The 13,813-nt window shown below is 42.3% G+C and overlaps 1 protein-coding gene across 1 annotated transcript in view; it reads left to right on the forward strand.

Moving 5' to 3' along the window:
- Positions 1–13,548, forward strand: part of LOC119857450 (cytosolic phospholipase A2 zeta-like) — a 58,629-nt gene extending 45,081 nt beyond the window's left edge. The window contains exons 13-21 of the mRNA XM_038406415.2: positions 481–617; positions 1,447–1,669; positions 2,331–2,445; positions 5,973–6,110; positions 7,410–7,517; positions 8,829–9,023; positions 9,432–9,598; positions 11,315–11,501; positions 12,932–13,548. Of these exons, the coding sequence (XP_038262343.1) occupies positions 481–617; positions 1,447–1,669; positions 2,331–2,445; positions 5,973–6,110; positions 7,410–7,517; positions 8,829–9,023; positions 9,432–9,598; positions 11,315–11,501; positions 12,932–13,152 (1,491 nt within the window). The 3' untranslated portion in view covers positions 13,153–13,548. The remainder of the gene's footprint in view (positions 1–480; positions 618–1,446; positions 1,670–2,330; positions 2,446–5,972; positions 6,111–7,409; positions 7,518–8,828; positions 9,024–9,431; positions 9,599–11,314; positions 11,502–12,931) is intronic.
- Positions 13,549–13,813: the final 265 nt, after the last annotated feature.

A 13,813-nucleotide genomic window follows, 5' to 3' on the forward strand; every position in this document is an offset into this window, starting at 1 on the left:
TGGTTGTAACCTGACCCCCAGTTTGAGGGATTTAGGACTGAAGGAAAGGGCAGAAGGAATGTCAGTGTGTACAGTGCCTGGTACAATAGTCCTGATCTCTGCTTGGGGTCTTAGATACTAGTGCTACAGAAATGATTGATATATTTTTTGCTTATAAAAGTGTAGGTTTCATGTTCTACCGGAAGGTGTGTGATTAAATGACTAGCATTTGAGGAACATAATATACTTCACACCTCTTTTCAGCAAATGCACGACTCTCTAGACAATACTATAATCTTTATAATACATGATCTATATCACTAAAATATCAGTCATGATTAACTTTATACTGGAATTTAATCAGCGTATTAACAGAGTATAACTATTCCTGTGTTTTAGGGGTCTCATCCTTACATAGTACAGAAAATAAATATAAAATTAAACAGCAGATCAAAAATTAACTAGGAATGTGTCATTCCCTGGTTTCTCGCCTCTCTGCAGGTCCCAGTGGTGGCAGTTTTGGGATCTGGTGGTGGGACTAGAGCATTGACATCATTCTATGGCAGCCTGTCAGGGCTTCAGCAGCTCAGCCTTTTGGACAGCACAATGTATCTGTGTGGAATTTCAGGTTCTACTTGGTGCGTAATATGCAGTGATGGTCCCTGAAACTTCTAGCTGGATAGGGTTTTTGTAGCTCCAAGGGAGATGCTAGATTTAATGCACATAATCTTTAAAAAACAGTAGGTCCAGTATATTGCTATTGTCTATCGGACGTTGACAGTCATTATGTTCTGGGTGGTTAAAAAGAGAGTTTCATTACTATTTTTAATACATACAGCAGTGGGTCTTGTGGAAGCTATAAAATCGCATTACAGAAAAAGAACACTTTGGGGGAGATTTTCAAAAGCACAAAGAGGAAGTAGATACCCAGCTCTCATTTGAGGTTTTGTGAGGGTTGGATGCTTAACTCCCATCTGTACCTTTAAAATTCATCCCCTTTGTGGAAAAGTTATGGAAAATAACAATGTAAATCAATATGTACTGCTCCTCATCTAAAACTCTAGCATATACATTTGCGTAGGGAGGTTTGCAAAGCCAGATTCTCTGCTGTGCAGAGGAGGAAGCCAGTTACCCTGGTTCTGTTTGGAACCCCAGACCTAGCTCTCAGGGCTGTTGTGAGAATGTTAGCTAATGTTTGTAAACTAATTAGCATTAGCTAATCTGCTCTCCAGAACAGCCCTGAGTGGTAGGTGAGCTGAGAGAGTGATAACAATGCGGTTGGTCTCAGGTTCCCCAGCGTATTTTAGAACTTAAAACTCTGTCCCATAATGCTTCTTATCTTTAGTATTTAATCTTCTACCTTGTCAGAGTTCTACAGTTCTCAGTTCAATACTGCAATAGTAACAATACTTAGCTGGAATTTGATGTTTAATATCATTCACTGATCTTGGTCTAAATGTTTTTCAGGTGTTTGTCTGAACTGTATCAAGACACAGACTGGTCCTGTAAGGACCTCCAAGGTGCAATCAGCAATGCCAGGGATAATGTATCTAGTAGCAAAGCAGGGGCATTTTCCTCAGAACGACTGAAATATTACTTCCAGCAGCTGAACTCAATGGAGAATGATGGACGGAAAGTCTCTTTCACAGACTTGTGGGGCCTTATTATAGAGTATTTTCTACATCGGAAGGTAAAGAATTCTAGACTCTGAAGTGTATTGCTGTTTGCCTTCAAATTAGCAGCTCAACATATCCACCTTTTTGTGCTCTGGAAAAGTATTTCTCTTTGTATATGCTTAAATTGTATAGAATTGTTCTGGGGATTAGAAGAATCTTGGGAGAAACATGGGAGTTTTTTGCTTGAGTTTTCCTATCTATAAAATGGGGATAATGATATTTACCTAATGTATAAAGCACTTTGAGATCTATAGATGAAAAATGCTATGTAAGAGCTAGGTATTTATTTGAAATTACTTTAAAAGCCATTCATCTGACAGCCATTTGGAATGTTAAGGCTCAGAAAATATCGTGACATATGTCTAGCAATATGGTTTTTCAAAAACAGAATGTAAAGTGATACAGTTAGGTGAAATCACGAATTGGAATCTGATTAAAACAGCAATTAACTAGTGAAGAATGCCTGTAAAATTAAAAATATCTAGGCCATATAACTATTCTAGTAAAATATAATGAACCCTATGCTGGGGAGAGAGGAACTTCAGAGCCTGTGATACGGTTATAGCTGAGGTTGGAAAGTGAGAGAGCTCCAGAAAACTGGAGTGTGAGGCTAGATGGATCTAGCATAGCACCAAAAATATTAAGCTTTTTTTTTTCTTTCCCTGTTATAACCAGGAAGACTTGTCAAAGCTGTCTGACCAACAGGAAGCAGTGAAGAGGGCACAGAACCCCTATCCCATCTATGCAGCAATCAATGTGAGGCCCAATATTAGCGATGATGACTTTGCAGGTATAAATGAGACAGGTTTATTTTTCTATTTTAAAATCTGTAAATAACTCCTCTCCCCTCTCCTGAGACTTAATTTCCTTTGCATCTCCACCTTTCCCCATTCCCGAAAGCTTGGATAATGAGCATAAGACATTAGATGCTGATTAGCCAGTATTTGGGAGCCCAATAGCTAATATGTCAAATTGGACACTGCTTGGCAAAGTTCACCTTCACCTATGTTCTCCTCATAGCTATATCACTGAAGATCTACTCCTGAGGAAATTCGGCACCAAAAAAAATTATGTGCACAATATTTTAAAATTCTGCAAATGTTATTTGTCAAATAAATGTGGCTCCAGCATGGCAGTAGGGAGCTCAGGCCATGGGCTGCATTGAGGTGGGAGATCATCCTGAAGCCCCCAGTTCCCCAGTAAAGGGACTCAGCAATGAGGCTGCATCTGACCCTGACACAGTGCAAGAGCTGGGCCTGCCCCAGAAACACCCTGGGGCCCTGCCCCTCTGTGCCCACCAGGTGTGGGTAGGCAGGCTCAGCCCAGCAGGATCCAAATGTGGAGGGGCTTAGTGTGTGTGGGGGGATCCAGGTATGGGGTGAGATGTTTTTCTGTGGGGCAGTCTGGGTGTGGGCAACTCAGTGGGAGATCTGGATGCACAGGGGCTCGTTGGGTGGTTCCGGGTGCAGGGGCAATGGGACTCTGCAGGGGATCCAGGTGATGATGGTTGGGCTCAGCAGGGGGAGGGGCTTGGTGGGGGTCTGGGTGTGGGGGTCAGTGGGGGGGTTTGGGTGCTGGGGGACTGGGGCTTGATGGGGTGTGTGTCGAGGTGCAGCTGGTTGGGGCTCAGTCGGGTAGGGGTCTGGGTGTGCGGGGCTTGTCGGAGGGATCCAGGTGGTGTAGGAGGTAGGGCTTGTCAGGGTGAGGGTTTGATGGGCCTGCTTAATGGGGGAGCCCCAGCTGCAGCTGAGGGGATGCGGCATGCCGGGCTACAGCTTCCCCCCATGATTCTCCTATCCCCTTTTCTTCTCCATCCCCCTCCCCTCACTCCCACATTCCCTTCCCACTGCCCTATTCCACCCCCTTCCTTCCCCACTGCCCCTTCTCTCATTTCCCCCACCCCCTTACTCAGCCCCACTGCGAGCACTCATTGTTGTAGAGAAAAAAGGAAGGCTCCCAGCACACAGAAGGGGAGCACGACTGGCACTAGAACTCAGGAGGCTGTGTACAGCTGCGGAGTCAGCGATGCCCAAGCGCCCCCTCCGAGCTGAGCAGCTTTGTGTTCGCAGAAATGAGCGGGAGGCACTGGCACGACCCTGTGTGCTCCCCCCCCTCCGCCCCCCATGCCTCTAGGACCGCTCTAGACACCAGCAAAGAAAGCACGTGCTTGGGGCGGCACAATCCCAGCAACAGCATTCCGGACACCCTTTTATTTATTTATTTTCTTGGGGTGGCAAAAAAACCTAGAGCCAGCCCTGCATACCTTGCCTCTGTTCGAGGGGCAGCATGGGAGAAAGCACAAAAGTGCCTGTTAGAAACTTGAACACGTGGGCGATGAAGGCTGGTATTGGCTGAGTGGGGAGGCAGGCATCATCTTGATACTGTATGAGAATTGACGGGAAGCAGGGAGGTATGTTGAGAAGGGCCTTGAATGTGAAGATTGAGTCGTTTATGTGAATGGGGTTGAGAGATGCAAAGAGAGGAGTGACATGGTCAAAGCAATGGGCTAGGGAAATGATCTTTGCAGCAGCATTCTGAATTGACATGAATGGGGCAAGATGGGATTTGTGAAGGCCGGAGGAAAGGGTGATGTGGTATTTGAGATGTAGGGTGATGAGCACCTGGAGGAGAGGTTTTAGTTGATGGTGGATAGGAAAGGCTGTGTTGTAGAGATCTTATGCAGAAAGAATTGAATTAAACACAGTCTAGATGTGGGAATCTAGAGAGAGCAATATTTCTGCAATGAGCAATACTCATTGCACTGTTCTGAGCTATCTTGACAAGATTGCTCTTGTAAACTTATTTGTTTTACTTGGGAAATAATGTGGCCAAGTGGATCTCTTGACTGGGACTCAGGAAACCTGGGCTCTTTTCCCATCTCCACCACTAGATTGCTGGGTGACTTTGGACAGGTACCTCTTTATGCTTTGGTTTCCTCAGATGTAAAATAGGCACAACAAGCTCTACTGATGAAAGGTGTTGAACGTATACACTCCAGGTATATATGTTAATGTTAATACTGAGTTAAATGAAGGATTTTAGTGATAAAATAGCAATGAGAGTTGGGTAACTGGCCCAAATAGATCTCAGAAGGGGTAGGCTTTGGAAATATAAATATGTATTTATTGTTTGAATTCTGTCATAGGGGTCATTTTCAATAATATTTTAGGCAGATACCACTATTAAGTTCTGGTATGGCATAATAACGCTCTGTGCTATTGTTTTTAAATGGCCGTATATTCTTTCACAACTTAATGACACCAAAAAGAAATATTTAAAAATTGCTGCTCAGAAAAATGAATTTCAAAAATGTGGAATTGCTGGTGAGCTTCAACTAATGTTTTCATCGTTGAACAATGTGACACAGTGGGAGTAGTCTAGGGCTGGCTCACCATGTTGTAAGGTTTCTGTCATGGTCCAAATTGAGAGATAATTGATTGGGATCAGGTGATTAACCAGTTAACAAGGGGATTCAGATTGTTAGCTGGTAACTGTTAAATAGGAGACAGGAAGGGAAGGCTGGAAGGACGGGCAAAGAAGCTCAGGATCTCAGAGAGGTGAGACTTCTTCCTCCTTCACTTTCCTTTCCTGTGCCACAGGGGTGCTTTGAAGCTGTCCCTTATGGTCATGGGACATGAAGCTACCTAAGATGTTGTAAATAAAGTACACTGTGGTGAACTTACGTACGTGTGTGTGAGGGCTGCTTGCAAAGAGAAATCCAGGGTGAAGGAGCCCATTCTGTGAAAAACATCTAGACAGTCAAGTTGCTCTCATTGCTATAATTGTGAGATATAGTGAGAAATTTTCAATTTTGGTATAGCTAAGGAGCTCTCATCTGAGAGGGTTACCCCTCCGCAGTTCTAGATGTTAAATCCTTTTTCTCTTCCCCTCCGTACCCAAATGTGTGCGAAACCTGAATAGCTGAGCTTGGTGCAGGGACTGTTCCTGGAGGAAGTGGAGGTGCTTTTTGGTGGCTGCTGCAGTCCTGAGACAGCAATCATTCCTGCTGCTCTTGTGCCCCTACTCTGCAAGGGACAATGGCTGGTAGATCTGCATGCCAGTGGTTTAATTAGTCCCCAAACCTTGCTGCACAGGGAGTTCCTACAGAGCCTCTCTGGAAGATCCAACTATCTGTCCCCCCAAGACAGCCACACTAGTTCTACTATATATGGAGTTTTATGGGGAAGGAATTGCTGATAGGTGATGCTGGAAGAAGCAGAGACTCTTCTTTAACCACTCCTATAAGAATAGGCTAATGAAGACTATACACTTCAGAGTATTCCTGAGATAACTGTTGATCTGCTGTCTTTCTCTCAGAGTGGTGTGAGTTCACTCCCTATGAGGTTGGATTTCGCAAGTATGGAGCCTTTGTCCGAACAGAAGACTTTGACAGTGAGTTCTTCATGGGGCGGCTGATCCGGAAACATCCAGAGCCCAGGATCTCCTATCTGCAGGGTATATGCTAATGCTGCTGGTTTTGAAGGGGAAATAGGAAAGCTTCATCTAGTGTCAGAATCTGCTCATGCCTCAGTTTCCCCCTTGCTCAGTTAAACAAACCACCATAACTGGTGCTCTTAAGTACTCACCCCTTCTTGGGATCTGACTTATTAATATAAAATAACAGTTTAACTCAAAAGTAGAATCTCTCAGCCTTTTTCTCAAGGCTTAGTAGTCCATTATGCACCCATGGGTTCCAAATATTCTTGTTGGGATATTACTCATGATAAGGGTTGCAAACTTTCTAATTGCACAAAACTGAACACCCCTGCACTGCCCCCACTCGCTCCATCCCCCTCCATCCGTTGTTTGCTCCCCCCTACTCTCACTCACTTTCACTGGGCTGGGTAGGGGGTTGGGGTGTAGGAGGGGGGTATGCGCCGACTGTTGCAAATGGATGCAACATCAGAGACAGAATTTGCATTTTGCAACTCTGCTATTCTTTTCTCTCCCCTTTTATGTATGTTCGTCTTGTTTTGTTTTTAGCAAACAGGATTGAACTTCAGTAACAGTTCCAGCCTATCTCAATTAACATCTTCTCTTTTCCCCAAAAGGGACAGTTATTACTATCTTAATATCATCTAAAAGACTGTCAAACAAAGGGGTTTCCTTATAAAATCTCTCTATCTAAAGGGAAACGAGAAGAGTTATGGTTAAAATAAAAGCCTTAGTTAATACTGTACATTTCATATGCTTTACCTGTTTTTTCTTCTTTTCTATATCTTTAAGAATAGGTTGAAAGGCTGTTTAATGGTGTTTTCTCCATGGTGCTAAGTAGGCTGAGGTCTCTCTATACCAAACTCTGAACCTTATTTAAAACTTTATTGTTGGACAGTTTCAGGGTTATGTTAACACACTTTGGGCCCATATATTCCATCAAAATTAACACAACATATCCCAGATCTCTCTTCTGGGAGTACCCCAGACTGGGCCTGTCTGTAGAGATGTCTCCTTTAGGTCTTCCCTAGTTTTCCTCTCTCTGACAGGTAGGTTCCCTCGTACAGGCTGCCCTGTCCCTGGGCTACCATTACTTGATGCCTGCTCACCTGATCCAACCACTGCCTGAAGCCCAAACCCGTCACTTGGGAAAGGGATAATTAGGCATAGGGCTCAACTCCTCTTACAGGGCCAGCCCACTTGGTAACAGGCAGTGACCCTATGGTAGAGCCTCTATTTACTGCACTGGGTTTAAGAAGCCTACGAGGGTGTTAAATCCTTCTTTATTTCTGTTTCCACTACCCCTTCCTCTGCCTATAGGAATGTGGGGAAGTGCCTTTGCCGCAAGTCTGGATGATGTCTGTCTGAAGATGGTTGGTTCAGGACTGGGCTTTCTAGATTCTCTGAAAGATGTAATCAGAGTCATAGGTAAGGGTGTTCAGTACCCTGTAAAACAGTCAGTTTTTGTTTAAAAACTGGGTTTTCTAGAGGTTTCTTTTCAGAATGATCACATAACACATTAATGGAAGTCCAAAATTTAAGAAATCCTGTGGAGTTTCCAAGCACAGACAAGGCTCAGCTGGGCTGGATAGTTAACAGTTTCTCTAAAGCTGTATTCCACTCCCCTCTGTCATGTAGTTTCTCTCAACAATATGGCCTATATTTACACAGTAAATTAAATAATAATGGTCACCATTAACTTATCCTTCTTGCCTCCCATCCCCCACCATTCCTGGTTCCCAAGACTACAATATTTCGCAACATCCCTGGGCGGTAGGAAAGTGGTGTTACTCCTGTTTTACAGATAGGGAACTGTGGCACAGAAGTGCAGAGAGGTTAAGTGACTTGTCCAAGGTCAACTAGAAAGCTGATGGAAGATCTGGGAATTGAACCCATGTCTCTTGAGTCCCAGATCTGTGTCCAAACTACAAAGAAAAGAAGGAAGATCCAGTGGTTAGTGTGCTAGCTGGGGACTTGTGAGACCTGAGTTCAATTCCCTTCTTGGCCGTAAACTTTCTCTGTAATGTTGGGCAAGTCACTCTGGGCCTCAGTTTTACATCTGTGCAAGGGGGATAATAGCACTTCCCAACCTCAAAGGGGTGCTGTAAGGATAAATACATTAAAGACTCTGAGGTGTGTAAGTATTATGGTGGTGGGGAGATGTCTATAAGTACCTTCAATAGGAAGATAGAAAGACCATCCTTCCTCTCGCTCGGCATTTGTCATACCACAGCGTTAGGTTTCACTACACTATTTCGCTGTAGCTCACGAAAGCTTATGCTCAAATAAATTTGTTAGTCTCTAAGGTGCCACAAGTACTCCTTTTCTTTTTGCAAATACAGACTAACACAGCTGCTACTCTGAAGCCTATTTCCCATTTGTAACTATAAGAAATACTGTAGTGAATGTTCAGGATTTCTAGTAACTGTTGACCCCGTATGAGAGCATATCCATGATGTCATATGGTGACAGTTTTCATTGGCAACAGTTTGGAACGGTTACATGACTCATGAGTGAGATTTGAAAGACACCCTAAATGGTGAAACTTCAGTATAGACTCAGTTAAGTTGGACTTCAATCTAATACATTTTTACAGTGCCCACATATGTAGGGGGAAAAAACAGTCGTATGACAATAGATTGAACTTTCATTTGTGAATAGATTAGTATCTTGAAATGCTAGGCTTGAATGAGCATGCTTTTAAATATATTCTGATCTTTATCATGGCTTCTGTTATAGATGATTGCCAAAGATTCCATTTTCGGGACCCCACTCGATTAAAGACTCGTCTGGTTATACCAGGGGGACCCTTATTACAAATTTGCCAGGATTTCTTCAAGTCCCGTGTCACCTCTGGGGAAACCTTCAACTTCATGCAAGGCTTGTACCTTCACAGGAATTATGTCAACAACAGGAATTTTGTAGCCTGGAAAGGTAGCCATTTTGAAATAAATCACTCTTTTGGATATTCTGTTAGTATTTTAAAATTATGCATAATGTTAGCATTTTGAGCCAAATTCTTTGCTAGCGTAAGTTTGGAACAGCTCCATTGAAGTCAGTGGAGTGCTGCCAATTTACACCAGCAGCAGAGAATTTGATACAATTGGAGAACTTGTTTGCTATGAAATAATATCACCCAGCTGGTGGTACAGACCTGTTTTCTACTTTGCTTCTGGAATATTCAGAGTGCAGGTCTGATTTTGGTGTGGGAGTATAGAACATGTAATAGAGGTTTCTCCTTTAGGTCTCAGTGATTGCTTCATTTCCTCATTTCCAAAGTTTTCCCCATCTTTTTGGCAACTAAGGTGATCTTTTTTTGTGTGTGTGTGGGGTGTCTGTTAGGTACACACCTGGATGCCTTTCCCAACCAGCTGACTCCCATGGAAGACAGCCTGTACTTGGTGGATGGTGGTTTTTCTATCAACTCTCCCTTTCCCTTGGTGCTCCAGCCAGAGAGAGATGTAGATGTCATCCTGTCATTTAACTACTCTTGGGATGCTCCATTTGAGGTGAGCAGCATTAGACTGGGAAAGAAGCATGGAAACGTACATTTTTCATAACAACATGGATCAGTCCAAGATGTTTGAATAGAGTCTCCTGAAGTAGGACACACTGTAATAAATCTAAGGCCACTCAAGACTTCAGAAGAGGAGTACTTGTGGCACCTTAGAGACTAACAAATTTATTAGAGCATAAGCTTTCGTGAGCTACAGCTCACTGCATCCGATGAAGTGAGCTGTAGCTCATGAAAGCTTATGCTCTAATAAATTTGTTAGTCTCTAAGGTGCCACAAGTACTCCTTTTCTTTTTGCGAATACAGACTAACACGGCTGCTACTCTGAAACCTGTCAAGACTTCAGTTGTCAGACCATGCAATTCACTAGTAACTTCATGTCACAACATGAACTTCATACATGGAACTTCACGTGACAGTGGTGGTAAAATGCCAGTCTTTTTGCTTAAAAAGCATAGGCCCCTATCGCTTTACCTAAAGGTGAATCTCCGTTAGCAATGTAAGACTTGTGGCACACCATAGCACATTCTTCTTGCATCTAGCAGAAGGCATTGTTAGGTGGGAAGATGAAGGTGGAACTGATTTTTTTTGTGCTAACAATATGCTATTTGTGCTGTATACAAATGTATGTTCACAAAATATTACATGCAGATAGTCAAATTCAATATGTATAATCTTGAAAGTATTCAATTTTAATTTGTAGTGTATTTAAGGGACATAATTTATTTCCAAGTATTTTTATTTTTATTGATTTTAATATTTCCCATAGCACCATCAAGTCTAGTTGCTGTTCAAAATATGTTTACAGAAACTGAGATCCATCAGGTTTCATAGTAGCAGCCGTGTTAGTCTGTATTCGCAAAAAGAAAAGGAGTACTTGTGGCACCTTAGAGACTAGCAAATTTATTAGCGCATAAGCTTTCGTGAGCTACAGCATCCGATGAAGTGAGCTGTAGCTCACGAAAGCTTATGCTCTAATAAATTTGTTAGTCTCTAAGGTGCCACAAGTACTCCTTTTCTTTTTGAGATCCATCAGTTTCAGTAATAAAATCCTAATATTAGACAAACCTTATCATTCTATAGTCAACACCTTATTTTATTGCCAGAAAAAGGTGACAGCAACAGTGTATTACTTGTCTATGAGCCCATCATAGGATATACTGTTAACTTTTCTTCGTTGTAATTGTTGATTTTTAATTATGAAAGCATTTTATTTGTTTTTAGCAAAGTGAGAAATCTGAGTCCAATCTTTCCAAGCTTAACTATAGGTTTGGCTATGTAAAATGATAGTGACTGACTAACTTTTCTGTTTGAAATATATTACAAAAGTAGTTTTTAAAAATTTGCTGAATGTAATAATACTTAGGTTGTCTACACATTAACAGCAGTTTAAAAATATTTTCTGATTTTTCACAATACCCCTGTGAGGTAACTTATCCCCATTTTACAGATGAGGAAACCGAGGTAGAGAGGTTAAATGACTTGCTCAAGGTCAGAGAGGAAGCCAATGGAAAAGTTCCCAGACTTGTGATTTAGAACATGCTGCCTTTACTTTATAAAATATTTGCTACATAACATACATTAATTATGAACATTGAATAGTTTATAGTAGTGCCATAAATATAATAGTTAGAAGGAAAATATTCTCTATTTTTCTGTTTTCACTGGGTAAAACAGGACCTAACATTTGACTTTTGTTCTGTGACCACAGGTTTTACAGTTGACTCAGAAATACTGTGAAGAACAGGAAATCCCCTTTCCACAAATCATCTTGAGTGAGGAAGATGAGAAGAAGCCAAAAGAATGTTACATGTTTGTGGATGATGAGAACCCAAAATCTCCCATCGTGCTTCACTTCCCACTGGTGAATGATACGTTCCGAAAATACAAAGCACCGGGTAAGGGAATGTGCATCAAGATCCTATGATTAAGTCAGGTCTGATTAGCCAGATAGAATGTGGGACTGGCTGAACTTTCCTAACCATAAAATGCATGCAGTTATAGCTGTGCTGGTCCTAGGATATTAGAGAGACAAGGTGGGTGAGGTAATATCTTTTATTGGACCCATTTCTGTTGGTGAGAGATAAGCTTTTGAGTTTATCACAGAGCTCTTCCTCAGGTCTGGGACCTGACTTGAAGAATAAAAGATAAAAAATATTACCAAGAGATACTACCTCACCCACCTTGTTTCTCTAACCATAAAATATCACAGCTTTCCCTCACCTAGTTTCCCTGTAAGCTATTGAGCTCTATTACTTTTTTTACAGAAAGCGCAACAGAAGTGTTTCATTTTGGTGAAGGCAGTAACAGGGCTGTCCCAAAAGCTATTTAAAATGTAGGGGAATCTAAATAGACAATTGATTTGCTCCTTTATGAACCAACCCCTTCCTTACCAAGTAGTTTTGCCACATATAATGGCTAGATGTAGATGTGAACTAATATTTCTGAGGGTTTATCCTGAGGATGTGATGGTCACTGTATTTGCATTATAAAGAGGTCTGAAATCAGTCAGGTTTCAGAGTAGCAGCCGTGTTAGTCTGTATTCACAAAAAGAAAAGGAGTACTTGTGGCACCTTAGAGACTAACAAATTTATTAGAGCATAAGCTTTCGTGAGCTACAGCTCACTTCCGATGAAGTGAGCTGTAGCTCACGAAAGCTTATGCTCTAATAAATTTGTTAGTCTCTAAGGTGCCACAAGTACTCCTTTTCTTTTTGAAATCAGTCAGTTAGCGTTGCCTCAAGCATTATGATTTATGAATTCCCAGCCATTTTTCCACCTAAGAACCTGAAACACCTTTTTACTCATAGAACCCCATTACTCATTTTAAAATCAAGTTTAGTTAAATAGAAGGTGTGGAGGCTTTTTCTAAATTATGGTAACATGTTAAAGCCCAAGTGGCCCTGTCTACATTAGGATGTTAAAAACACGTTTTAAAAACACACCTGTTATCCTAATGTGGGCGGCCCCTTCCAGGAAGAATTAACTTTGTTCCCTTGGAGTCAGGTTAGTATTTCTCACCTCAAAATTGTAGCTTAATCTTGTAGTGTGCCATGCTGTGATCTATTGCAGCAAAACAATTTATCTTTTAATCTTTGTTTTTGGAGGGTGGTGGAAGTACAAAGTGGAGACGGTATTTTGTCTCAAAGTTTGAAAGCTAAAGTATTGTGACCCTGCTCTGAGGTGCTGAAATCTCTTCTCATGCAATTTCTGACCAGGAAAGTGACCAAAAGTCAACAACACTGGCTTAGTTGATCTGTGACCTTCATTGATGATTCAATTAAAGGATTCTAGTAAGACTTTCACAGTGTATTTTTCTCTGGTTGCAGGAGTAGAACGTGAGTCAGAAGATGAGAAATCCTTTGGTGACTTTGTCATTGATGGAAAAGACTCTCCTTACCGCACGCTAAATTTCACCTTTGAGCCCTATGACTTTGACAGGCTGGTGGAAGTGAACTGCTACAATGTTCTGAACAACAAGGACATACTCCTAAAGGCCCTAAATTTGGCTCTGAGCAGGAGGAAGCTGAAGAAGGGCAATGGGCAATGAGAACTTTCTTGGCATAGGACATAGATGGACTGCAATGCACCAAAGGCATATGGTTCAAGTAGTACTCCTGGGGGAATTCTGCACCACTGTGCATGCATAATTAATAAGCCACACATTTTTAATTTTTTTGCCCAGAAAAAAGCTTCTGCCTGAAAGTTGCTGCAGTTCTGCCTTTTGCTCACCAAGAGCGCTGTGGTGATAGGACAGAGCAGCAGCTTCCGGCCAGCTCGGGAAGAGAGAGCACCTGCAGAGCCTTCTTCACAGCACCTGTTGGGCAAGGTCAGGAGACGGGGCTATGGGGAGACAGACAGCGTGGGGCTGCTGGGGGTCAGACAGGGGCTTGTAAGGGCTAGTGGGGAAGGACAGACTGGGACAGATGGTGAATGGGTGTGCAGGTGTAGGGCCACAGGGGGGAGAGAGGTGGCTGAGTTGGGGGTACAGAGACACTTGGGGATGGGGGAAGGGCTGCCAGAGTCCTTTTAAATTCTGCTACATGTAATACTTCAAGTGTTGATTTTGACTAATAAAACCCTTGATGGCTTCGTCCTAGCAATTTCAAGATGGTCTCTCTCCTTGTGTGATACCAGACCAAGAGCTCTAACTCCTCTCTAATGTAACTGGGAAGGTACTGGGAGTTCTCACAAAAGGATCTTTGACTACG

This window comes from Dermochelys coriacea, chromosome 6, assembly GCF_009764565.3.
Source record: "Dermochelys coriacea isolate rDerCor1 chromosome 6, rDerCor1.pri.v4, whole genome shotgun sequence".
Lineage (NCBI taxonomy): Eukaryota > Metazoa > Chordata > Testudines > Dermochelyidae > Dermochelys > Dermochelys coriacea.